At 34.8% G+C, this 27,942-nt stretch overlaps 3 protein-coding genes across 3 annotated transcripts in view; 1 reads left to right on the top strand and 2 right to left on the bottom strand.

Annotated features, from left to right (window-relative positions):
• Positions 1–696: 696 nt before the first annotated feature.
• On the bottom strand, positions 697–27,859 carry LOC111698336 (uncharacterized; the record flags this gene model as incomplete). The annotated part of the gene is given in 11 exon segments (XM_023468653.1): positions 697–862; positions 2,036–2,117; positions 3,097–3,151; positions 4,388–4,507; positions 4,983–5,085; positions 5,472–5,538; positions 7,115–7,202; positions 7,503–7,562; positions 18,958–18,962; positions 19,085–19,089; positions 27,849–27,859. Coding segments are annotated over 7 exon segments (681 nt in total), but the record flags the coding sequence as incomplete, so codon positions are not given.
• Positions 7,549–16,680, bottom strand: LOC111698346 (uncharacterized). Its single transcript, XM_023468660.1, has 8 exons — positions 16,505–16,680; positions 16,197–16,267; positions 15,623–15,650; positions 14,488–14,549; positions 13,959–14,004; positions 13,217–13,292; positions 12,007–12,135; positions 7,549–7,560 (listed from the first exon to the last, which is right to left on the bottom strand). Exons 1-8 carry the CDS (start codon positions 16,678–16,680, stop codon positions 7,549–7,551), a joined length of 600 nt encoding a protein of 199 aa, XP_023324428.1.
• The window catches only part of LOC111698335 (WASH complex subunit 5), a 34,563-nt gene continuing 33,843 nt past the window's right edge, over positions 27,223–27,942 (top strand). Inside the window, exons 1-2 of the mRNA XM_023468652.1 lie at positions 27,223–27,338; positions 27,618–27,641. Of these exons, the coding sequence (XP_023324420.1) occupies positions 27,229–27,338; positions 27,618–27,641 (134 nt within the window). The 5' untranslated portion in view covers positions 27,223–27,228. The remainder of the gene's footprint in view (positions 27,339–27,617; positions 27,642–27,942) is intronic.

Consider the following 27,942-nt stretch of genomic DNA (forward strand, 5'->3'; position numbering starts at 1 on the left):
GCAAACGAACATCACTTCTGGGGGATACAAATTTTTACAATATTTTCTGGAAATACAACTCCCCTAAAGTGAGAATAATAAATCAATTAAACGGAGTGCAGAAGTTATTCTACATGACCCAGAATTTCAAGAGTCTTATGTCCACTATTGTTAAACTTCTATATATAAACTTCACTTGTCTGACCGGGTGTCTGTCTGTTTGGTCCGTTTGTATCCAATAAACGTCAAAACGACTGAACCGATTCTCACTACTGCCAATACCACTGTTTGAAAATAAAAGTTGAAATTTTTTATTTTGGATTTTGAAATCTCACTACCGCCAATACCAGAGTTTGAAAATAAAAGAAAATGTTGCAAAGTTAAAAAAAAGTAGTAATCACTGTTTGGATACCCGATAATAAACCATCTGACCCATTTGCCATTATTTTTTTTTTTGGCTTGATCTAAAGATTCTAAAATGAGGGTTAGGGAAAACTGGGTTCCAAAGCTAGTGCTTAAGAACCAAGTTCAGCAACAACAAAAATAATTTGAATGATGAATAGGATTAACAACGTGTTCCACATTAATTCTTACAAACATATTAACGTATTTATATATATACAAGATTCTATAGTTCAGGAACTTTTAACCCCGACTGCAAATATCTATAAAAATATTGGTCATATTTCGTCATTGATAAAATTAAGTGTTAAAGACCTGTGGGGGTTGGTGGTCTGGTTGAAAAAGGTCATCTTTGTTGATGTGCTCGGGAAATAAAAGGTCGTCTTTATTTCCATGAAACACGCTTCCACTTTTCCCGGAGTACATACTTCCAGAGATGCTACTTCTACCAGAGAACACTGAGGGTTCCCCTCCAACCAACCTGTAATATTTGATAAGCTATATAAAGAGAATTTACCCTAGTTTAAATTTTTGCTAGAGATTGTTCAACTTTATGGTAATAGATTGCTCCTTGAAGAGCTTTTTCAACTTTATGGTAAACTAAGACATTGTTCAACTTCATGCCAATTCATTGCTCCTTGAAGGGGTTTTTGCAAAGAAATAATTATTAAGGTTAAAAGAAAAGCAAGATAATCAAATGTCTGAACTGCTTCGCCCCCTCTCCCCCCCCTGTAGGTATAAAATGCCCCAGTTTTATAAAATAAAAGTATAAAGTGTCAAGTTCTAAGGTAGTGAGATTCATGAAAAAAATAAAAAGTAAAAAAAACAACCAAAATTCAAAAATGTTGGGTTAATCATTTAATTTTGTTTACATGTTAGAAAGATATATCAAGAAACTAAAAGTATCAGTTGCCGATCTTTCATGTAAAATGTGTCAGGGGTGTATAAAGTATATTTTTCAAATTTTTGATGATTTGGAAGAAAAAATAAAAGGTCGGATTTTTTTCCGCTCCTTGCAAACGAACATCACTTCTGGGGGATACAAATTTTTACAATATTTTCTGGAAATACAACTCCCCTAAAGTGAGAATAATAAATCAATTAAACGGAATGCAGAAGTTATTCTACATGACCCAGAATTTCAAGAGTCTAATGTTCACTATTGTTAAAGTTCTATATATATACTTCACTTATCTGACCGGGTGTCTGTCTGTCTGTCCGTTTGCATCCAATAAACGTCAAAACGGCTGAACCGATCGGGCCCAAATTTTGTGTGGGAATACACATATCCCCAGGGAAGGTTTATAAATGATCGAAATAATTTCAAAAATTTGCCTTCAATAAAACTCGATTTTCATTCAATTTTTAAAAATCCACGAATTATTTAGAAAATCCGAAAACTTTTTTGTTTTTGTTTTTGTTTTCCAATGTATTTTAAGAGAAAATGTTCACAATTAAAATACAAGACGGGCGTGAAGCGCCCTAAAAACCTAATTCTTTTGAAAACGAAATCTCATTAATCCTTGACCAGTTAAAAGTTCAAAGGGTACTAATCGGACGTACCACTGTGTAGATTTGTGGGTCACTTTAAATACATCTCAGTCCCTTAAAATAGAAAAAAGACTTTCAAAAACTAAAATCAAGTTTAATTTACCTGCTATTGTGTGAAAACCCTAGCTGATTATATTGTCCCTGTCCCAGAAAAGGCAGGTTATATATATTTGACATTCCAACTCCTAAAATTAAATTGTAAACAAATTAAATTTGAGCATTAACAGTTTAAAAGGATAAACTAACCCACAACGGATGATACATGATTGTATAGAACTTATTTCGTTTTGTTTCATAATTTCACCAAGGTTTGTGATTAGTGTGATACAAGTATAGGAATTCTGATTTTTAATCCCTATATCTTTGCAACCCAATGCTATAGACCTTAGATATTTCAAACTAAATTCTATTAGATCAAATAATCTAAGTTTGAAATAACAAAAGATTTCACGAACACATTTAAAATTTTTAGTCTGTGACTTTATACACTAATTCAGCTATGAATGTTAATAGCTGCTTGAAATCCAGAAATGGTAAAAGTGGACTAAACTGTAGTTCAACAACTTCTCAATATTTATTAAATCTGGTTCCAGAAAGGATAAAAAATAGTAGTGACAAGTTCTTCATCTTTATATAAATACTTTTGTTGTCTGGGTGTCTGTTTGTTTGTTTGTATTCAATAAAGGTCAAAGCGGCTGAACCGATCGGGCCCAAATTTTTAGTGGGACCTCACAGTCACATGACACCAGGGAAGGTTTATGGAGGATCGAATTTTCAAAAATTTTCCTCTAAAAAAATTTGATTTTTGAAAATTTTCGAAAATCCACGAAATTTTTTTTAATAAAATCCACGACACTTTTGTTTTGGTTTTGTTTTATGTATAAAAGAGAAAATGGTCACAATTGAAATAGAAGATAGCCTAGTCTTTATTCAATAAATGTCAAAACAGCTGAACCGATTTGGGCCCGAAATTGTTGAGGAGACTCAACTTATGAATCCTCAGAATTACATGTTTCAAACATTTTTCGACTTCCGTAAAATTTTAAAATTCCGGAAAAAAATATAAATCCGAAAAAAATTGTTTTGTTTATCTAAGAGAAAATTCTTAAAGATTAACAAATAAAAGTTAAAGTAGAAGTAGCCTTGTTTTTATATACTACAGACCTTGCATGTTGGAGTTGGAAGGATAATTTGTCTCATTTTCATCATCTATCTCCTCCTAGTCAAATAATACAATGAGAACTGAAAACAGATAAATATAAGTCGTCTTCGTTTTCTTTTAAATCAAGATATGCTAATAATAGAATTGATTTAATTTTTCAAATTAAGTGTCCTTAAAGGTCAGTACTTTTGTGCGTAGCATCTTAAATCTTTAACACTTGATCTCAACATCCAGTGTGGGTGCTTTTAAACTTTAGTATAAATGCTTGATCCCATATTTAAAGCCATCCCTACAGGGTATGACCACCACGGGATATCTAATAGTGATTAGATTAATTCAAATAGAACTCAATGCTTGATACAAGAGTTCGTACTCCAGAGGTCAGATTTTGTCATGCCTCGGGATTAATTTAATCTACGGATTTATTTCTTCTTCTTGGATATCCTGTGGTGTGCCCTAGATCAAATTTGAATATCGAGTTGTCAATTTACGCCATTTAACACAAAAGTTTTAACTTCTTTACATTTTGGACAAATATATAAAACAACAACATCAAAATTGTTAACAAGATTTTTAATTAAAAGAACCAAACTTTTAATTAAAAGAGAGAGCGAAAAAGAAAAAGCATGAAAGTTTAAAGTTCTTAAAAACTTTGTTGAATTAAATTCTAATTTAAGTACTCGAAAGTTTGTATGAAATGCATGGGGTTACCTACAAAGGTTGCAATTTTGATGACAACAAAAAATCTTCGAAATATAGAGAAGGTTGAATTTGGTATTTTGCACTAAAAATGTACTGCTCGATGATCAAGCAGCAGGGAACCCAAACAGTGTGTATAAAGTATGCAAAAATTCTGTAGAGTCGTCTCTGAAGTCTCATTCTTTGTGGGTATCCCTGTATCTTACCTTACTCTGAAATAAATTTAAAAAATAAAGTACAGGAAACGAACAGATTACTCGCTTCAAATTCTAGTTTTCTATGATCTACATCTTTGCAATTCCTGATGATGTGTACCTTTAATTAATCGATCTCAAGTCCAAACTTCTTTGTTGTGAATGTTTTCTGATCTTATGCAGACTTAAGCGGAGCGGAGAACCAAACATTTTTTTAGGGTTTGTTGGGGATAAATAACGGAGTTTTAGGGGAAAATAAATAAGGTTCAAAAAAGAATGAAAAAACTTGCCTTTTTATGTCAAATTTTTAACTCCCCCCCCCCTCTAATTGTTAAAATTAATTCTGAAGAATATACACCCCTGATTCGACGAGGAAGACAATGTTATGTTGTTGTATTACCTTCTTTATAGTGATCTCCTTGGCTGGGTTCTGCTTTATAGAATCAGTTAATCCGGACAACTTGGATTTATCATCCTCTGATAGAACCCACAGAGATTTCATACCAACTGCCTTGCATTTCTGAAACAAAACCCTCTTAGTCTACTTCAACAATTGATAAGATAACATTTCCTTATTTTTAAAGATTCTTTAAGTTTAAGCATCAAATTGACAAAATAAAAATTATGATTGGTAAAGAGATGCCTTATTACTTTACACTTAAAGTCAATAAGTTTGGGATTTAAACTGAAATTCAATTAAAAATCAGATTTTGTGGCAAATTCTGTTAACTGTTCTCATTAGCTTAAATTCTGTTAACTGTTCTCATTAGCTTAAATTCTGTTAACTGTTCTCATTAGCTTAAATTCTGTTAACTGTTCTCATTAGCTTAGAACTTAATAATCGTAGTTTTAAACCCGTGAAATTGCTGTTAAAGTTGTAATACTGGAACAGCGCTCACATTGTTATTGGTATAATAAGATGAAAATAATTCTTTGTTTTCTGGTTGTTCGTTACATAATTAAAAAAAATTTAAGTAACTTCTTATTGTACTTACATCGAATCTACAGGACTGACAACGTTTCCTAGTCTCCTTGTTTATAGTACAGTTATCACCATTGGAACAGTCCAGCATTGGTCGGGTACTGTTAACTGTCCGCCTGTCATCATTAAAGTAGAGCAAGATATCAAAAAATCAAAGAACAAAGAAGCAAAGAAGCAAAGAAGCAAAGAAGCAAAAAAAACAAAGAATTAATAAAATCAAAGTAACATAGAACCAAAGAAACGCGGTATTATGGAATCAAAGAATCAAAGTGACAAAAAGTCAAAGAATCAAGTAATCAAAAAATCAAAGAATCAAAGAATCAAAGAATCAAAGAATCAAAGAATCAAAGAATCAAAGAATCAAAGAATCAAAGAATCAAAAAATCAAAGAATCAAAGGGATCAAAGAATCAAAGTAACTAGGAAAAAAGAACCAAAATATCAGAATGAAACAATCAAATAATCTAAAAAAAGATAAATCGCAAAGAAAATAAAATCCTTACCTAAAGAATGCTCTACAGCTGTAACAGGCAATCCCTCCATAATGAAGATGTTCTGCTGCCAAATCACCTAAAATGTTTTTAAATTTCATTAAAAGTTTATTTGTACAGTAAGAACCAGAGAAATGTTAAATTAATGTCGTCTTAGCTTTGCAATTCCTTAAAAATCTAACAAAAGATATTGTAATTTGAAACTGATACATCTCTGTAAAAAATTCAACGCACAGTTTTAAAACAATTCAATTGAAAATTACACAATCTTGGCGTTAAATAACTTCGAGAAAAAAAAGACAAAAATATGGAACAAAAAAATGGTTCAATCCTTGTAGCAGAACAGTGGTGAGGCCCTAACTATCAAATCGAACCATTAGGTCACGTGATAAGTTCTATGTATCATAGGCCCCAATAAACAATATCCATACATATATTTAGAAATAAGCAACTAAATCTATATGGACAATATTCAACATAATTTAATATAGTTTCTATTTTTGCTACAGGCATGTTCATGTTCAAACTACATTTATTACAGACCTTTGATATTTCAAACTATGAATTCTGAAATAATCTTAGTTTGAAATATTAAAGGTTTACAGCATCAGGTTGAACAGATATAGGGATTAAGAAATTAGAGTGTGTGGCAAAATCTCAGTTCCTTTGCATGTAATTAACGTTTCGTGCCTTTCTTTTACTTTCGCATTTTAATACTTTTCAAACATTTTTTATTTAGTTATTACAATATTACATTGTGTACTCTAGGGACAATACATCGGTTCATCCAACCTGCAACAGGTTGGATGAACCGATGTAGGACACCGGCAGTGTAGGTTTTCTGCTTTTTAGATCAGATCAGATTAAAATTGAATACAATACAAATCATTCTATTAGCATTCACAACTAGACTCGCCATAACTAGATATTTCAGATTTCCAAATAAAATCATAAAAGTTTCGCATTGTCAAATGGTTCTAAAAGCTTATTGGTTCAAACATGCTGAATTGTAAAAATAGAAAATGTTTGAATCATCCCCAGTGCATTGAACCCGTTAAATTATGCTGTTTTGAGATAATAAATATGAAAACTAACTAACAAGGTAATACAGAGTGACCCAAATAGATTGTCAATTACAATAGATGGCAACTATAGTATTTGTACACTCTGTATAGCTCTGTATACTGACATCACAAGTGTCAACTGAGTATTGTGTCCGACAAAATTGTTAAAAATAGTGATAATTTTAGAATAATGAGCTTATCTTAAAAATGAAAATGGTGCAAGTTTGTGTTATTTATTTTCGGTTTTTACGCTTTTTAATTTATCTTGAAAAGCGTGTCAAATAATGTGAGAAAATTTCGTTTTCTTTGTTATATTAGACGCTTGTTACGTCGTTAATAATTGATCCATTTCTCTGTTGCCACCTAGTGTACTTGATAATCTATTTGGAGTGACTAATTTGTACCAACTTGGGAATGGTATTATTTCATATTTAATAAAATGACAAAAAGATTGAAATGGCAAAAAGTTATTTATCCCTCTCGACTCCCCTTTTTTTCTAATTGCGGGGACTTAAAACCTGCAGACTTTTTTTCGGGCCACCCTGTATGCCACAGAAAATTGCAGAAGAGTAAAAATGTTATTAAACCTACCGCAAACATGGCATTTTGCAGTTTTTGGGATATCATATCTTTTTCTAACTTTAGTCTTCCCAGCAACCGGCTCCTCCGTCGAATCCATCTAAAAATATAATAATCCTTAAGAAAAAACTTCCCATAATTTATAAATAATATTAAAAATATTAAACACTCGTTATAGCTTCATTTACCCCCCGGCCCCGGCCCTAAAAAAAATTCTATATTCTGAAGCAGCCTATTTATTTTACCCACGAAGAATAAGATTGTGCCATAATTGGAAAAAATAATTTTGACGAGGCCAAGGGGAATATGTATAACTAGCTGAAGGGCCCGGCGTTGCCCGTGGAAAAAGAATTTGAACAAAAAAATGTTCAGCCTTTAACATTATTTGAACAAATCTTACCTCGTCTTCCTAGACTCTAGATACACAGAGAAAAACTAATTGTATTCTACATTTTTATCTAGAACATAAAAAAAAGTATTAATACTATTTTATAACTTATAATTTATATTCGTAATTTTTAACTAGTGACATTAATTTTATTAAATTTATACATTTAACTTTTTTAGAAAATATAAATGTTTATTTTTAAATTTTCACAACCAGAAATTCGCAAAAGGGGGGGGGCCACAAAACGTATTACTCTCCGGAAAATTTAAACAGTGTTTAAACATAACTTAGAATTGTCGTAGGAGGCTGATTTTTTGCATGCAAACTCAGAATTATGTATATTACGTGCATTTTTTGGTTTTGAAGGAATCTGAGCAAAAGTGCGTGCGCGCGCGCGTTTTTATTTCTAGAAGAGGCGGAAAATAAATATTTACTTTCAAATGTTTGAAAACCGCTTTTAACGTTAAAAAGACGACATTTCATGGGAAGCTAGTAACGTCGCAGCTCTTTTGAATTCACGTTGTTTACAGCAAACATCTGAATTTGTGAGAATACAAGCAGTTTTCGTTAAGTTTAGACACAAAAATCTCTGTACTAAATGAACACACAACAGTTTAAAGGGAACCATTTAAATCAGGCTTTGCCATCTTTGCATGGAAGGTCACTTGAAATTACGCTTACAGTCCCTCAAATAACAATTTAAATGAAAATCCTGAAGAAACCTATGTAAAACTATTGATAAACGCAACATGTATTAAAAATGTTACAATTGTAATCTAAATTTGTGATCACGAAATAAAGATTTAAATCTGAAAAATCAAATTCCACTTCTCAGAAATTAAACCCTAAACCCGCAAGACGTGACGTAAAAACATGTTGTTAATCTCAAGTAGATAAGGATCATGCTTTCACTTTTTACACTTCAAAATAATAAGAATAAGGGGCAGCAGGGTGGCCGGGTCGCTTTTGAAACCAAGCTTAAGGCCCTTATAGTGATATAACTGCGCTTAACTATTTAAAAAATTTTGCAAAAAAAATAATCAAATCTTTTTTAGCTCTCGGGCTGAGAGCCATTTTAAGGAATTAATAGACCAAAAAAATCACTAGTAGGACCCCAAAAAAATCTTCAAAATATATCAATATTGGTGTAAAAAGATGTATCTCAAGCTGATGAATACTGTCCACATCTTTATTTTTGATTTATGGCCAAAAAACGAAGGGACTACTCTAAATTTTCAATACAAAAACCGGTTTTTTGGAGAAACCCTTAAAAGCTCTAAGGGAGAAAAAGTGAGAAAANACGTTGTCTAATATCGTATAGGACGGACTAGCCTAGTAACAAGCAAGGCCGTAAAGCAGTAAGCCAGCTTAGCCAGTAGACAGGTTTTTAAATATACTTTGCACACCACACTATAATCTTGATATTTCCCTTCAAAACAACATTAAGCAAGGCGTGGGGGGGGGATCTCTTGCCCCCCCCCCACGCCTACCCATCCGAAAAGCCTCGAAATTAAAATATGGAGGTACATTCATAATTCCAAATTGTTATAAACCTGCTCATTTTTTTAATGCAAGTTCACAGGTTGAGTATCATGTGCATTGTGCTATAATTATATTCTATAATTTGTTTTGTTTTTTAATCCTTTAAACTACAAGAAGGCTGATTTCATAAATATGAGCGCTATGAGTAAAGAACTAAATGTGAAACGATCTAAGACCTGAATAAAAGGGACTGACAACTAAATTCCACTTGATCCTTTACTAAAAGAACTGCTCGATTAATAACAGGAGATATGAAGAATTTCGACAAAAAAAAAACAGGAAAAAACGAAAAAAAAAACTTTTCATTTTTGAATAAATTATTGAAAACAGCTGATTTTATTAAGCTTGTTTTCATGTTACCCTTGATCAGACAAAGGTTTTAAGAATATCATTTTCAATCGACACGACACATGCCATGAATGCCACTCTTGATCGAGTCACACAAAATAACTAACAATCTTTTTTCTCAAGGATATTTTTTTTAAGTGAGATCAAAATAAAATTGAACCATCCCAGGAGCCATGTCAGGTCTCCAGAAAGTTTTTCAAAAACAAGCTAGCATTCATGTGTTTATGCAATATGCAATATAATGAATTGCTCATGTGAATGGGTATATTGTAGATCCAACATGGTCTCTTCAGACAAATCAACTATTAATCCTCAGATTAGTATTTTTATTTAGTTTACATATATTTTTTTTAATCAATGTGACTTAATACTATATCATATGTTCAGCTTTAATATGATAAATAAAATCTACTATACAGAGATACCCACAAAGGATGAGACTTCAAAAACAACTGTACAGAATTTATACTGTCTCTTTACATATTTTCATGATATCCTGCAACTGTACACTTATTTTTTCTTTGCCATAACATTTTATAAAATTTTAGCTATTTTTAAATTCACAAACCTTAATTTAACTTTTGGTTGGTTTAATGTCGTTTTTGCAGTCTCATCCTTTGTGGGTAACCCTGTGTATCTTGGGAGGAAACCCAATTATAAAAGTTTAAACCTACTTAACATAAGGTGAGGTGATCCAACATACAACTTTTACAACAAGGCACAATTGGGTAATTTCCTAATGTACGATTTTTAGACCAACCCCCCTTCCCCCTTCTATCAATTTTTGTACATGGATCTTATAAGTAAGACATGGATACAATTGATTATGTGGCCGCAGCGCCCGGCCCCCTAGCCTGTCCTAGTCCAATTATCGGGGTCCGTCCTAGTTAACAATTTTTGGACCCCCCTCCCCAGAAAAATTACACTAGATACAGAAAACAGTGATTTAAAGCTTGGTAACAATAAACCTCTTAATATTTATAGTTTCTTTTACTTTAACTTTATTGTATCGACTATCATCAGCTAAACGTAAGAGGGGGGGGGGATAGTGTTTCAGCTGCCATAATATTAGTAGAATTTTAATATTTACCATATTTCTTGGTATTATTTATAACTTCACTTTTAATGATTTGTGCACTATTTGCATTATGGTTTAAAGATGTACTATCAAAATGTATAAGTATCGCACTGTTAACTTGTTAAGTAAATGTTCTTTCAACTTGCGTGAACTGTGTGTGCTGAGTGTTGCAACTTGCGTGTACTGCGTATACTCACTCAACTGAACTACTAACTATATACTAGATGATTGTAGATTGAGTTGAGACTTGAGAGTGCCTGTCCGTAATCCGTACTCTGTAGTCTGTACCCACAGCTCGGCAGAGCACGGGGAAGGAGGCAAAAGCCTGCAGCTGAATGCTGACTAGGACAATAATATTCTGCGCAGGCGCAAACTTTATACTTTGCGCAGACGCAGTATATACATGTTTTTTAGCTAAAGCAATTATATTGACAAAACCGAGGGGGCACTATTGATGGGGGAAGGGGCAGGACGACCCCCGTGGAAAAATTAGGAGCGCAAAAAGGGAACAACCACCTTCTAGTCATTTAATTTTGATACGAGGCACCACTTTTTCATTAAAAATGAAGTGGAAAACGATCACAGGGCGTAAATAAGGATTCTGTAAGGGGGGTGGTAAAATTTTCTAATTTTTTACATCCCGGAATTTCCCCCCCCCCCCAAAAAAAAAATCCTAATTTATATCAAATTATTGGTTTTAATTTCGGGGTTGATTTGCATTTGTCACTCATTTCTGGCATTTACAAACTCGACATCAAATAAAAAGTTCATTAAACTACCTTTCAGCTTTCACCTTGTTTGCAGATATCCTTCATTATAGTCATTCATTTTACATTAACTACAAAGATCTGTAAAAAAACTTTATTTATTTTTAGTAACATAAAAAATAGTTTTACTCTAAGAGGAAAAAGATGTTACTTTTTTAAATCTTTAGAAACGCTACTCTGCAAAACTTTGAAAAAATATTCTTTTATGTTTATATTCTATTGCTATTTTCAAAAATTTTCTTGTCGTCAATGTAGTATGTTAATATCTTAAATAAATCCAATATGGAAATATGACATTATTTAGAAGTAAAAACGTATTCAGAAACTGTACTTCTTACATACACATTTTTCTCCAAATTTGTTTTTTAGCATGATTCTAAAATTAAAAAATAAAAGCTTTCAAAAACTGTTTAATGTAAAATTTGTCTATTTTTATCATATATAATATACACTTATACATATAATATCCCAAACTATTGGATGAGTTGGATGACAGGGCAAAACTTAAAAGAAATAGCATATTTATTAATTAAAACAATATATCTATGAGGTTCATTATCTATGGGTGAATTATAAATTCAGGTGAAAAGCTTAATTCAAAAAATAAGAAAGATAAAAGAAGCAATGGATGGGTCTTCAGCTCAGATGAGTTGTTGCAATAGTCAGCGTCACAGAAACATATTTCTTCTAAATCATCATTCTTTGAGAAGCAGCCCTGAAAATACATTCTTTGAGAAGCAGCCCTGAAAATACATTCTTTGAGAAGCAGCCCTGAAAATACATTCTTGGAGAAGCAGCCCTGAAAATACATTCTTTGAGAAGCAGCCCTGAAAATACATTCTTTAAAAAGCAGCCCTGAAAAACATTCTTTGAGAAGCAGCCCTGAAAATACATTCTTTGAGAAGCAGCCCTGAAAAATACATTCAGCATTTTTTAAAAGTTTTTTAATTTTCTTTTTAGCTTGCTGAAGTTAAGAATGAATTTTTTAGTTTTTAACAAAAGTTGTTTTTGCTTATCTTTAAAAATACAGTTATTTCAAGATTTTATTTTTTGTACATTTCATTTCTTATTTCAGTGAATAAATAATTGCGTTTTTTATCAAAAAAATTTCACATGGTTAGAATTATATAAATAAAAGGTTCTTAAATACACACGGGGTTCTCTCTTTATGTCATTTGTTTATATTCATATTTATTTTTTATCTAATCAAGATTTTGTCTTGCTTATTGTTGTCTGGTGCTTTCTCAATAGGCCGCGTTTTTCACACTTTCACATTGAAACTTCAATAAAAAATAGTAATTAAAAGATGTTTTGTAAACTATTAGAAAGTCCAGTATTACAAAAACACTTTCATTAGTCCAAATTTTCAATCGAGCTGCAGATCTAAACTTTACATTTTGGAAAGAACTTTAGGGAGTGTTCGCGAAAAATAACGGGGGTATAGGCTTAATGCGATAAAAAAGCGCTTTTGATCGCTACTAATTTTACTTCTATCTGTTGCGTCTATAAGGAGAAAATTGTTAAAGACGTCTCATACCGAATAACTTAGCGCCATTTCAGATAAAAATGAGAATGAGAACTGTTCGATTGGAGAGCTCTCATACGGAATTGTACAAATTCTAAAAGGTTGAATTTGTATAATTCTTACAGTGGTGTGCTTGCTTCCTGTGTACACACACATTTAGAGAATTAACGTCGGCATTTGAGTCGGAAAAATCGTCTTCCTTATATTTCGAATTTGTTTTAACAAGTTTATATTTTATAATATTTTTTTTTTAAGAAAAGTTTTTAACGGATTTCGATAAATGTGAGTGGTACGCGGCATTCTTAGATAATTGCGCAAGAGACAAGAGAAATAATCAAATTTAAAGCAAATTAATTAAAAAATATTATAAGATATAAACTATATACAAATGTGGCGAAAGATAATCGATGACTATAGGTTGTAGTATCTGAATGATTTGTTTTGAAAATTTTATCATAAAATATACCTCTTTAATGTTAGATTTTCCTTGGGAACAGAAAACAGAAACTTGAACATTTTTCTTCTCTTTTGCTTGAGTAAACCTGAAAACCTATGTTCTAAATAATGTTTAAATGTACACTATGAACATGAAGTCAATGTAGTATTTTCAAAATGAATTAAAATATTTTGCATCTCACAAAATAAAAAAGGAGAAAAAAAATGATTTCCTTATTTTCTAAATATTTTCTGTCTTAAAACATTGCAGAGTGGGGATCAGAAAACATTAAAACTCGAACCGTTTTTGCAAATGATTTATTTCTGAAAAAATGTCCTGTCATGGGTCTATTTGTAGTAATTTATTTGTTCCAAGAAGAAAATAGAAAAAGAAAATGCAAATATGATATTCATTCACCAGGTTTGGGTTCCCAATGTATACTTAACTAGAGCAAGGTATATTAAGGCAAGATTAATTTTTTTACCGTCTTTTAACCTACCTATGATTCCCCAAACAGAGGGTAGTAAAGTTACTTATCGTCCCTTGGGACAGTTATGTAAAATTACCACCCGTTCTGAAGCGAAGTTTTTGATTACAAATTTAACTAACCACGGGTTCCTTCGACCAATTTTGTCTACATAACATCCCTCGCTGCGCTCTAAATGTTTTAAATGTAAAACTGGTCTTGGGAACCCTTGGTAAGGTAAAATTCCCTTAACTTCCCTGTAAAGTCGTTGTAAATAATTTTAATTTGTCTGCAATATATATTCACCTGACACAACTACTTGAAGAGGAACACTTCAGCCCTCTACTTTTATCTGAAACCGATATAAAGATCAAATTTTTTGAAAATAATTTTAACATCTTCCCTATTTATATTCTTAATCAAGAAGTTTTGGATACGCAAAAATAAGTTCAATTTTCGTTCTTGCAAGAAAATTCACTGAGAAAACTCGGAATTTTTGTTTTTAGTACCGTTAATCTTTAAAACTTGATCTCACAGAAGAAATAGGGCGTAAAGCACTAAGAATTCAAATAAATGCTTAATTTTAAATTATCTATATAAATTATAGATATATATCCGATCATAACTCAGAAACCCCTGGACCGATTTGCCTTAAATTCAGGAACTCAGGGGAGACTTACGGGAATGTTCTTAAGAAACTTGAGTTAATGCAGTTTTTTATAGTGAAAAAAAAATCGTAATTTACGACCAAGCGGGGTTAATCGGTGGGAGTAACTATAAGTTACCCTGGGCAAAGCTGGGTTTTCAAGCTAGTTTATTATAAATCTCGTATTACCAATATTTAGCAAAGCCTCATGCATACTTTCTAGATTTATTCTTCTTGGTTCTTCTCCAGATCTAGAAATATTGGAATTATTTAAAAATTGAATTTAAAAAAACTATTTTATCTAAAAAAATCTGTCTTAAAACTTACTAAAAAATAATTAAATCAAAATATAAACAATCCGATTTCGCTGATGATCAAAATATAATTTGTCTAATACCAGGCACTGATCCATTGGAAAATATAATTTGTCTAATACAAGGCACTGATCCATTGGAAAATATAATTTGTCTAATACAAGGCACTGATCCATTGGAAAATATAATTTGTCTAATACCAGGCACTGATCCATTGGAAAATATAATTTGTCTAATACCAGGCACTGATCCATTGGAAAATATAATTTGTCTAATACCAGGCACTGATCCATTGGAAAATATAATTTGTCTAATACCAGGCACTGATCCATTCGAAAATATAATTTGTCTAATACCAGGCACTGATCTCACTGATCCATTGGAAATTTTTTTCTGTCATTTGTTTTCACAGTGAAAGTAATTTTTCCTGAAAAAAAGCCCAAGTCATAACTATTTAGAGAATCTACAAAACAAACATAACTATATATGGAATCTACAAAACAAACATAACTTATATAGAAAAATCTACAAAACAAACATAACAATTAAATAAGTATATTTCCGTAGTTTTTGTTCATACAAAGATTTAAAGGGTATTGTTGTGAATGAGGCATGAAATGTAAGAAAAGGATCACCAGAAGATATGTCCATAGCCTTGGATAGAAAGTAAAGAGCTGCAATAGAATATTGTCTATATTATATTGGTTAATAGACCTACCACAGTATAGTTGGATAGAAAGTGAAGAGCTGCACTAGAATATCATGCTATATTATATTGGTTATTAGACCTACCACAGTATAGTTGGATAGAAAGTGAAAAGCTGCACTAGAATATAATCTATATTATATTGGTTATTAGACCTACCACAGTATAGTTGGATAGAAAGTGAAAAGCTGCACTAGAATATAATCTATATTATATTGGTTATTAGACCTACCACAGTATAGTTGGATAGAAAGTGAAAAGCTGCACTAGAATATCGTCTATATTAAATTGATTAATAGATCACCTTAAATGATAGCTGGGGCATCCTTCTCCTTTGTCAAAAATTGTAAATAGTCAAATAATTTAGAGGCTTTTCATAAACGACGTTAAAAGTACTATCATTGTAATTTTAAGTGACCTTCCATTTGAAGAGGGGCATGTCTGAATCACAAAGGACCGGACCCTTGAAAACTGTTTAATAATAGCTTGAAAGTGTTTAATTGTTTCTGAAGCAAGAAATGCGTAAGTCTCTTTTGTAGAGAAACCACAAATGATCAGTTTAAAAAGAAAAACATACTTGATCAGACAAAGTATTTAAGGTTACCCATAAAAATCGGACATGCACAAAGAATGGAGGGTCAATTTAATGGTTTGAATGAGATGAGACTTCAATGGTTGAAACTTAAAAGATTTACCGCTATTGAAACCCAGTATTGGAAACTAGGTTTTACTGTGTGAGGCAATAGGAAGGAATTATAATTAATCCATTTGGGTAATTTCAGGATAAACTAAATACCCTAATAGCTTTTGATTGGTATCAGTTTCGTTCGATAAAAATCTTCTAAATTTTAAGTTTTGTATCTAATACAATATTTTTCCTGTTGTATGCTGGTACATAACATTGCATACATCCGTGTACAAGGAACTGTTTTCACTTTCATGACTCCAACTGCAGAACAGAGTTTATAAATGTAAAATCATAAAACTGTGGAAAAGGAAGCGAAGTGGTCTGTATAGAATGCAAATTGCTGTGTTTCATTTTAATTACTTTCTGTTTAAATTCAAAAAATTGACTCTAACAACCGTCTTTCTATTTTACGTTAATTCACAGCCTCACAGGTCCCAATATAGCAGCAAAATGTTTGTTAAGCTTAACGTTTTCAGAGTGCGTTTCTTCCCAACGAACGTTGAACAAGGTCCGTCCAAATAACGTAAACGAACATGGTTGGTGGGTGTGGGGCAAATTGCCCATCCTAGCAATCTGCAGGGAGAGTTTCTCGTACATCTTTGAGCTTCCTGATGAGGGGTTTCAGGAGGAAGGTCGTTGAGAGTGTCCTCAGTGAGAGGAGTAGTTGGATTCATCTCGAGGTTGTTTTGTAGAGCCGTCGCTTGGGATATTTCGAAATGTTGACGGATGACAGCAACACAATAGACAAATCAGGATAATAGGCCAGTTAGGATTCTGGTGGGGGATGTTTATTTTCCCGGAAAATTCTTTCCCGGTAGGCCGAAAAAATACACACACAACAGAGTAACCCCGTCTCAGAAAATCGATAACAAAAGCTTTATTTCCTAAAAAATAACATAAATTATAGGTCATGGTTACTTGTACAATGTTATAATGAATATTAATAATAAAAAAAAGATCTTACGAAATATTTGAGTGTGATCGGGGGAAACTTATTGTTGATCAGTATTGAAATACGTTTTTTTTTAACTTCTGAAAAAATTACAGTTGAATATTTAACGAAGTTCACTAATGCTTCTTATGAAAATATTCTTGCTTAACTTTAATGATTTCACAATAACAAAATATTTCAAGCTCCGTGAGCCGGAGTACAAAGGGAATTGCGGGCTGAAAATTTGGTTTGGCTGTCTCCGACAGGAGATTCGAGTTGAAGACGACATTTTACAGAGTTCTTATAATTAATGGTTAACACTGGCCCCAGGCAGGGGTTTGAGGATGTTAAGGTAACATACGAGAATGAAAACATAACCATTAATTTGTTTACAACATTTAGTTTGAATGATTGATAGGTACTAGATTGATTGATTGAAATGGACAGAAGTATTATTACGAGGTACATAAATTGATACAGTATTGAATAAGCAAATAGTTGAAGAGATTAAACTGTGAAGTAAAATTGAAATCGAGTTGCACATTTCCCTGTGCTAAATTGATGAAGTAATTTAAGGAATAGTCAAGGAAAATATAAAATTAGTGTGTAAATTGAGAATGGATTTTGAATATAAATTAAAAGGAAATGATTTGAATGAAGGATTTAATGAAGCTAGAAGATCATTATTTAATTTGAATGGAAATGCGAGTGATTGTGTCAACTTCAAGAATCGTAAATTTTCAATGGAAATTTAAGTAATTTGAATTGAAATATTTTCCTGTTTATTTTGTTAGTGGGAAAAAAAAGAAAAGAAGAAATTAAATATTAAAATAGTTGATTCCTGCGTTGACATTTGTATTAGCTCTATTGATTGATTTCGTTGAGCTCTGTGAGGATTTCATCCTGTGTGGGTTCCGGTCTGGAGCTTGGAGCTAGATTCCTTGCTTCTGTGGAGTCCGAGGTCAGGCTGGGAACCATTTCTTGAGGACTCTGAGCTTCTAGGTTCATGAATGGGTAGAGTTGGTTGAGGTGTCTGTCCACTACCATTTTGCGTCCCCCTACTTCACGCCGATAGCTGATGGTTGCGCCGTAGACGTCTCCGTTCTTTCTGCAGAGGAGCTGCTCCACCCTGGCAGCTGAGAGTGGATTCTTGTATATAGGTTCATTCTTGAACAGAACTATATCTCCAACCTGAGGGAGGTTGCCCTGGTTCTTCCAGGTGACAGTGAATTTGCGTCTGGTGTACTCTTGTTCCCATAATGAATGGAACAAGTTGAGGACAACATTCCACCTGGAGATCTGTTGATTGATGGATGTTGTGGGGTTGACCTCGTCTCCGAAACATTCTCGAAACCCTTGGAGAACGTGGTTAGGGGTGAGGGTGATTCCAAGTGGTGCTCCGAGGATCAGTGGTCTGTTGTTAAGTCTTTCAATGACTCCATGCGTCCAGGTAAGTAGTTCTTCGTCATCCATGGTCAGCTGGTGAGGTCCGGTGAGGGATTTGTTGACAGTATTCTTAATGGAACCGATTATTCTTTCCACAGCTCCAATACCGGCGTGGTGTTTAGGCAGAGTAACTCTGAATTCGATAGACGTGAACTTTAAGTTGAGGTTAGAGATGACCTTCATCTCAGTGTTGACCAGGTCCTTGCCAGCCTTGACAATGTTCAGTCCAGCATCAATCCAGATGATGCTATGGGTGCCTCTCAGAGCGAATGTTCTATTAAAACCTCTGGTGATGCTCTGGGCGCTGTAGTTGTGTAGGATTTCTAGATGCACCCCGCGACTGCAAAGACAGAGGATTACCAGGATCCATCTCTTGGTCTTGGTACCGTCTTTCTGTGCAAACACAGGTCCGAAGATGTCTGCCTGGCAGTAGGAGAAGGGGGGTTGGATGGATTTGAGGACGTCAGGGACATCAGCTTCAAATGCTGCGAATGGAATCTTGTTCAATTTGATACATCCAGGGCAAGACTTCTTTAAAGCAGTGATCATCTTGCGGACCCCAGGGATGAAGAAACTTGTCTGAATATGTGCAAGTACATGGAGGACATCTCTACCGTGACCCAGATTAGCGTGAGCATCGTTCAGGATGCATTTGGCGAGAATAGTCTTCTTGCAGATGAGAGGAACCCCGATTCTGGAACAGAAGCTCTGGTCTGACAAATAATATACCCCATCCACCAGCTGGATGACGAGGTGTTTCATCTTGTTGTTGGCAATGATGAGCGCCGACTCCGTGGTAAAACACTTGAGGACTGAGGACAAGATGGAAGATTTAATAGAATTCCAGGTAGCAGTGGGCTCTCCCTGGATGGTTCTTTCTCGAGCAGGATCATTTCTCCAGGATCTGCAAACCTTGTGGAGAAGGTTTATAGCCCGGATAACTGTGGAGAGGCTCTGTTCATGATGAAGAAGACTCAAAATATATTCTCGGGAAGGATTATCTGGTGATAATTTCGCGAGGTTGACCGCCCTGGTGGGAATCTCACCGGAGGTGATGGAAGAACAGGGGATGATGGGCCATGAGGACTTGTCTTGCGGTAAGAAACTACCATTTAACCAGAATTCTGAGTTGACCTGCGCACAGCTGGTTCCAGATCTGGTGAGCAGGTCAGCTGGGTTGAGGTTACCAGGACACCAGAACCAAGTATTGGGTGAGGACGTAGCTAGGATTTCCATCAGCCTGACTCCGTAAAACACCGGATTTCCAGCTGGATCGTTTTTAGCGATCATTCTCAGGATGATCTCTGAGTCTCCAATGAACGTAGGAGGAGAGAGGGAGACATTGAAGAGTTCCTGATTAATCTTTTGCTCCATTCTGGAGGCGAGTAATGCTCCAGCCATCTCTGATTGAGGTGCGGAGAATGCAGATTTTCCCAATATCTTTGAGGAGCTGGAGATGAGGTTGAACTGATCGCCAGAGTAAGCATACACACAAGCTCCATATCCTTGCAGGGAACCATCAAAGAAAATGAAGAGTTGAGCCTGGTAATGAAAAATGACCTGCCTGGGGAAAGATAATTCCCTGGTGAGCAGGATCTCTCTGACTGCATCTCTGAACTTGGCAGTGCGTTCCTCGGACAGGATTGAGTTGATGGAACACTGCTGATCGTGACAGATCTCACTGAACAGTGCCCGGACGGAGAACATGAGGGGGGCAGCTAATCCTGAGGGATCATAGAACTGACACACAACAGATAGAACGTTCTTCTTGGTGACCGGGATGGATTCGTCTTGTAAGAAATCTGAGTCCAAATCCACACCGGATGGAATTCCGCGGGACTTCTTATGGAGGTTGAGGCGAAACTTCAAGCTGTATAGGTCCTTGAGCCTGTCCCACGTCATACCCAGGTATTTGCTGGTTCCATTCTCGCCGGATTTCTCCCAGGATTTAATAGAGAATCCCCCTCGGTTGAGAATTCTCTCTACTTCTTGCTGCAGGGCAGAGAGCTCACTTGGAGAGCTGGCGCCCACCCCTCCGTCGTCAATGTATGTGTCCTCCAGGATTGCTTGGAGGATGGCAGGCTGGAGGTGGGGAATCTGTGATGAATGTCTTTGACAGTTGCAACTTTGGCACAAGTTGCATAATCGCCGGACGCACTGTCGCCGAAAGGGATTGCCTGATCCCGGAAATATCTCCAGGTAGGATTAGAGGTAGGAGCGCTGGAAAAGAAGTCGGAAGGAACACACATAATTCTGAGAAACGAGTCCTTGGTAGAAGTGAGTACAGATCTGAAGAATTTCTGAATATCATAAACTGCAAAATGAGGGTGACATCTGGAGCGTAACAAGATTCCTCTCATATTGGGAACATTTCCAGGGGCAGGTTGGGACACGTCATTGAGGCTGAGGCCGGTCTCGGTACGCATAGAGCTGTCCGTGGTCATTCTAACTTTGGTGGACGAGCTGGTGGAAGACACAACGAAGTTGTAGGCTACAAAATGGAGTTGGTACTGTTCTCTGTGGTCATCAGGGTTGATTTCAATGTAATTACCATTGTTGATTTGTTGATTGATATATTTATCCATTTCAGCTGCAATTTCAGGTTTATTAGCAATCCTAACATGTAGAGCATGGATTCTCTTCGTTGCACCAAAATAATTCTCGCCGAGGCTGGGGAGGTTCGGTTTGTAGAGACAGTTAACCCGGACCTTCCCCTCGACGGGGTCCACGACAGTGTTGTCCATGATGGCCTGGATGTTCTTCTCTTTGGTGATCTGGAGGAGTTGTTCTCGGTTGGAAGGGGTTGTAAAATCTTCTGCAGAGGTGAGGAGGAGGAGTTGATCTTGTACATCTTGGACAGACAACGAGTTGATGATCACGGTGTTGACGGTGTTGGCGAGGGGAGCCTCGGACCAGGTGATGAGTTTGGAGGGGACAGCTCCGTAGACCATGCAGTTGTTGGTGAGGGTACTGCGATAGAGGGCCATACCCAAGGGATCTCGTTCAATTTCGGTGGGGAAGGAGAGGAGGTTGTCCCCCCCTAGTAGGATAGACACTTGACCGTCATGGTTTGACGTTGATGACCTCGTGAGAGCCCTCCACTTGGTTGGGATGGAGAAAGAGAAGGCGAAGCTGTTGTTTAGGTTCTCTTCTATAGTGGACAGCTTCAGAGTTCTGCCTTGGATTTTCAGTTTAACTGTGGTGGTGAGAACAACTTTGCCTTCGCCAGCGTAGGTCATTATCTTTACTTGAGAGGAACTCCCAAGGGAGTACATTGACTGAGGGATGGTGGAGAGAGCTGACTTGGAGATGAGGCTGAGTTGACAACCCGTGTCATATTGAATCCCTATTGGAGTGTTGCCCAGGATTATGGTCTCCACCAGAGGGACAGACTTGTCGGTGCTGACCTTGGAGACAGAGATGAAGGGGGCCTGGTTGTTGTGCATGCAGGCACGCCTATGTACAGGGACTCCTTTCTCCATGCAACCCTTGGGACACGCTTTGAGGGTACCGTTGAAGAAGGTAGGCTTGCACTTGTAGTTCTTCCCATGAGATTGAGTACATGAAAAGCAGAGGTGATTGTCGGCGATCAATTTGAGGATCTCAGGAGAACTCAGTTTGCCAGCGCCGCAGAGTCTGGTGAGGGAGAAATGGTTGTCTTCAAAACCCATGGCTGAACACAGTGCGCAGGGCTTCGGAGGATGATTCCGCGGTTGGTCAGAAGGATCCTGAGGCTGAGGTTTAGGCTTGGAGGCTGCTGCTGGCCTAACTACGTTGATTCCTACACTCGAAGGAGTGAGGTCGAGGTCGTAGAGAAAAGGAGTGGATCGATAATTTTTCTCCAATTCGTCCACAAACTGGGCTAAGAATAAGAATGTGGCCGGAGGTCGGACATTGTCCGGACACTGTTTGCGAAATTTGGAGAACTGATCGTTGAAAGATGGTCTCACTTCCATGGGCAGGCTCTTCATAATATTCTGTACCAGAGACTGGGTGAGGGCAACGCTGTGAAGATTCTCCTTGTTGTGGANCCGTGAGCTGGAGTATAATGGAATTAGCGGGCTGAAATTTGGTTTGGCTGTCTCCGACAGGAGATTCGAGTTGAAGACGACATTTTACAGAGTTCTTATAATTAATGGTTAACAACCATATGATTATTCATGCTTTGCAGAAGGGTACTCCATTTGTATATGAAATATTCAGATATGGTAGGGCAGGCCGCGTCAGTAAAATCTCCCCTCTATTTGATACTCCTTGGAGGAAACCCTTGAGTACCCCGGGGGTAGCATATAAAAACAACAAATTTGAAATTTTTTTCAGCTAGTATTAATAACAAAATAACAATTTTGATAAAATTAAAGCAGAGAACTTTTGAATGGTGGATATCGGGATTAATGCTTGAACCACTTTTTTTCTTCATCACGAGATAAATAATGCTTGTTCTCCTCTTGTTATCTATCTCCAGAGCTGGGAACTTTAGAATGAAATATCCTTAATCCCGATCAGTTCATTAATCTGGAGATTAAAAACAAGAGGAGAACAAGCATTATTTAATCTGGAGATTAAGAAAAAGATGAGATCAAGCATTAATCCCGATATTCACCATTCAAAAGTTCCCAGCTCAGATTAATCAACCTAGTGAGATTAAGGATATCCCATTTTAAAGTTTTCAGAAGAAAATTTTGCTCTTAATGATAATAACGATAATAAGAATAATAATGATAATGATAATTATACACTATACAGAGATCCTTAGTTCCAAAACTAACACTTGGCCCAGTTCTAACACGAGCGCGCCGAGTTATACAAAACAACACTATACTTTATAAAAAATGGCTAAAACTATATATTGAAACAAAAATGTAAACTTTTAACTTATAAAACGGTGCGAGAATTAGCTTTTGTTGATACTCGATTTCATTTTCGAACAAATCTCTATTTTAAAACAATTCTTTCATTTCAGCTCATGTCAAGTTTTTGTAGCATATATACTGGTTTTAAGACAGTTACTCGAATTCATATCAATGTCAATTTTCAAGCATTTACCCACTTAAGTAATAAACAAGATCTTTTGACTTACACTGGTATAATAGAAATGATACATTGAGACACTAAGACACCTATATTTCTTGATCAAAAATGTGTGTGTAAGCATACGCTTGTTTTACAGAAATGTGACATTGAGACATTTCATGGTTTAAATAATAATATGCTTACAAAATACAAATACACTGGTATTATATACAAATTCAAAAGCTGTTATTCAGTTGCTTCCTTGTACAGTATGCATATTGCATAAACTAGACACAAGACACCATTTTAGTGTCTTGCCAGGTGCACAAATGCCCAAGCGGTCCAGAATCTGGCATGTAATGTAATTTTTACTTTCAGTGATTTATTTTGTAAGTTATGCAAGTGAGTTTTGTTCTAAATTGAGGAATATACTCAAAAACAGAAAAGTGGGGTTTGTCTCGAAAACGTGACACTGATTCAAATTCAGGATATGTCCGAAAATTGAAAACCTGACATTGACTTGAAAAGGATCAAGGGCTTTAATAGGAACTCTTCTATATAATTTTATATAAAATTGGGAATTGTTGTCCTCATCATACTTAATAAAATGTTGGTTACAGTTGTTTATAGACCTTAACTCTCGATTGGGCCGGGATCTTTAAAAAAAGCCAGTCCTTAGGGGGGGAGAAACATGCCAATATTCAAAAGAATTTAATAAGATTTTGCGAACTTTTAATTTCGGAGAAAAAAATGAAGAAATGAAATGGAAACGAAAAATTAAAGAAAGAAGGAAAAAAGAGGAGAATAATATGTGTAAAGGATTATTTTTTCTTTAAATGAAAGAAAATATTGTGCTTTCTGAAATAAATAATTTGGAAATTATATTTATCTATTAAATCTATCTAGACAAATTGAAATTAAACATAAAATTTGGCCGGGTTTATAAGAAGCTGTTCATGTTAGTACTCATCCTCGAATATCAGTTTTTAGAAAACTGGAGATTTTCTTGCTTGAGCTTGTCTTGAATCTTTACAGGGATTTAGTCTAGGGAGTCTAGGACTGGGTACGTTCCATCTTTTTCTAGCCGTTCCGTTAACAGTTAGTTCCAACTGTAAAAAAGTAGCCGTTTATCTTAAAGTCAAGAGCGGCACGTTCGTTCATTAACGGAATTAACCGTTTACCATTAGTTAATGTTTAAAATTTTATTAACATCGTTAGCAAAAAATGTTAACAGCGCAAGAATTGTTAACAGGTTAAGAAATTGTTAATGGCGCAGCTGTTAATGGTCCTTTACAATATTCACGTATTATGAAATCGTTAACGGCGCAAAGCGTCAAAAAAAAATTTCGTTAAAGGTTAAGAAATCGTTAATGGTTAAGAAATCATTCTAATCTTAGAATTTAAGCTTTTGGAAACAGAAGACGACATTAAAATCCTTCAAAACATGTAAAAAATATCGTTAACGGTTCAATAAATAGTTATCCCCGAATTGACAGTTAAGAAATTGTTAATGGTTAAGAAATCGTTCTATTCTTAGATTTAAGCTTTTGAAAAAAGAAGAGGACATTTTAAGGTGAAAAATTAATGAAATTAACCGTTTTTAATAAATAATCAATGCCGTTTTCGTTTTTAACCGTTAGTTTTTTTTTCAAAACGGCTAATCCGTGTCTTTAACGTTTTAAAATTACGATTTTTGCAATTCTTTAACGGTCACTTCCGTTAATTTTCGAAAACCTCTGTTCCGTTATCGGAATCTTGCCCAGCGTTAGCATTTACATCCTTTAATTTTCCTGTATTAAAAATAAATATTGGCTATTCGTGATTTAAATATTTTCAGTAATACATTTATTCATAGTTTAACTCAAATCTCTATATCTTATACCTTTTTGTTTTTGTTTTGATGCGAATAGAAAACATAATGCAGAACAGGCAACCAATCCATCTAATATAATGTGACAAGTTAAAAATATAGTTTTTTATTCTTTTAAAGTCATTAATTTTGACCTGTTTTGAGTTTTTCAGGAAAACAACATTTTTCGCCTTCGGCCCAACAAACAAAAACCCAAAAAGGACACAAGGTTATTTGGTGTATATTTCACAAGAGTGACCCGTGAATATCTCGTGATAATTCACGTGTTGTCCAGGTGAATGCCGACTATTTGATCAGGGGTCTAGGACCGAGTTTATTTCACGAGATGAACACGGGATTTTACATGAGAAACTTATTTTTCTCCCATCTACTTAAAATATATATTTTTTTTAACCTAGGAAGTGGAGTGGTGATATACAGTTGATTTCTGATATATAGATTTATTATAAAAAATACTGAGTATAAGTATATAATTATTACAAAATGTTTACAAACTAAACATTTTAGTTTTTATCTTTTACATTAAACATCTTGAACATTTAAACTTTAAAATATTATTATTATTCACAAAGCGATATTTCAAGTTTAAATAATGTTCAACTATGTTAACGTGTTCAAAATTGCATGAATGTCCCTTCCTATTATATCTAAACGGTCGATATTCGAAAAAGATGTTGTTGAGAAATACAATAAAAATTTCAATGTGAAACTTTTCTATACTCTGCTCATGCTTGTTTTAATCTGAAAAATGTATGTCAGTTAAAATATTTCATTTTTCTACAATAAACTTTTAGTTCTTAAAAGATGAGCAGAGACACCAAGTGTTGTGATTTTGCAACTCTATCAAAAATGAAGCATGAAGTTTTTCCCGGGATATCTCATATATTTTACATGTGATATTTACAAGAAGGGTTTAAATATCTATGATAAAAGGCCAAGAGATTTATGAGGATAAGTCTGACAACCCAGAGCTGAAAACTTTAGAATGAGATATCCTTAATCATGATCCCTTAATCCATTGTACACACTTTTGATTTTAATCCTCTGTATGGATGTTGTCATTTTGAACGTTAGTCTGAATAAACATTTATCCAAAACTTACGTTCGTTCAATAGTTGTTTAGTTCAGTTGATATGACACCAATATTTGGTGTCACACCATCAACACCAGAAATCAAACCCGGTTTTTCAAAAGTTAAAGAGTACATCTTAACATGACACGCTGATTGGTTAAATTTTTAACTAGTTCTTGGATATCGAATGCGATTTAAAATAATCTTGGGTTTAGTAAAACCAGGAGTTTAAGCACTAATCTTGATAAACACCATTCTAAAGTTTTCAGTTAACATCAAAGATTTAAAAGGTACTGTTATGAATCGGACATGCCATTCTACAAATACAGGGTCTTTTGAAATTACGCCTACAGTCCCTGTAACTAGAACTATACTGTCGTGTTTGAGGTCGTTTTGGCCGTATACTTCCTACCGTATAATCCCTGCCGTATACTCCCTGCCGTATACTCCCTGCCGTATACTCCCTGCCGAATACGAAGAAAGTTAAAAACTAATTGAATAGTCGTCTTTACAGATAAGATAACGAAAAGGGAGTAATTTTACTAACTTACATTTGAACACATTTCTCTGGCTCCACTGGCGTATACAGGAGGGGGCTTTTGGGGCTTCTCAGTGAATTCTATGGTATCCAGGAGGGTTTTAGGCATCAACAATCAGATGCTACCTCTCCTCCTTGAATAGAAGATCTGTAAAGCCCCCCTAGACTATTCCTACATTATTCTACAAGGCGTTGAGGCGCTCTACTATAGCCTCACTAAAACTGCTGTATTTTGGAGACAATACATTTTTTTACGAGCAATACTTTGGAAAAAATTCTTGACTGTTGAATGCCCGGTTGGGGATTTAAAATCTACACTTCCCAAACCACCCCTCCTTAGGCCGACCTTTTAATGTTCAATAAAATCACATTTTACAGAAAAATGAAGGGTGGTGCAGAAGAAGCCATGTTAACCCTAGTAGCACGGGCAAATACTTTACTAGCAGATATATCAAGAAGAAGGAAACAGAAAAAAATGAAATTTTTTTTTTGGCAGAAATCCTAAAAAAACAGTGGAATATTCTTGTCTTTTTCTATGTTTTATGATGATAAAATGTTGTTAGAAATGTGTAACTTGCAACTGAATCATTTGTAAAACTGTGCATTAGATATTTTCGAACTATAAGGTGCATTGCAACATGTTACACAATTATTTGCGACATTTTTAAGTAAAAGTAAGAACAATTTTCAGGTTCCTAAGTATATTTCTAAAAAAAGAAAATTCTTAAATTTTCTGTTCAGTCAGGAGATACCCTCAGTGTTCAGGTAAATTTCAGAGTGTTACAAAAGTAAAAGTGGAAATTGGTTTTCCGGCCCTTTAAGATTGATCAGATTGAAATGAAACTCTGTTGATCCCTATATAAGGGTTTCTAATTTCTTCACAATCAGTTTTGTTTAGTAAAGACCATTAAAATGTTAGAAATGACAAACAATTAAAAACTTGTGGAAAATAAGGGCGGGACCTTCCTTAACTGAATCAAGAATAAATCTGAAATTGTTAGGTTCTACCTCGCAGTCCTAAATGCTATAACACAGAGCAACGGGACAATTATTTCAGATCAATTCA

The sequence above is a fragment of the Eurytemora carolleeae genome, unplaced genomic scaffold, assembly GCF_000591075.1.
Source record: "Eurytemora carolleeae unplaced genomic scaffold, Eaff_2.0 scaffold325, whole genome shotgun sequence".
NCBI lineage: Eukaryota > Metazoa > Arthropoda > Copepoda > Calanoida > Temoridae > Eurytemora > Eurytemora carolleeae.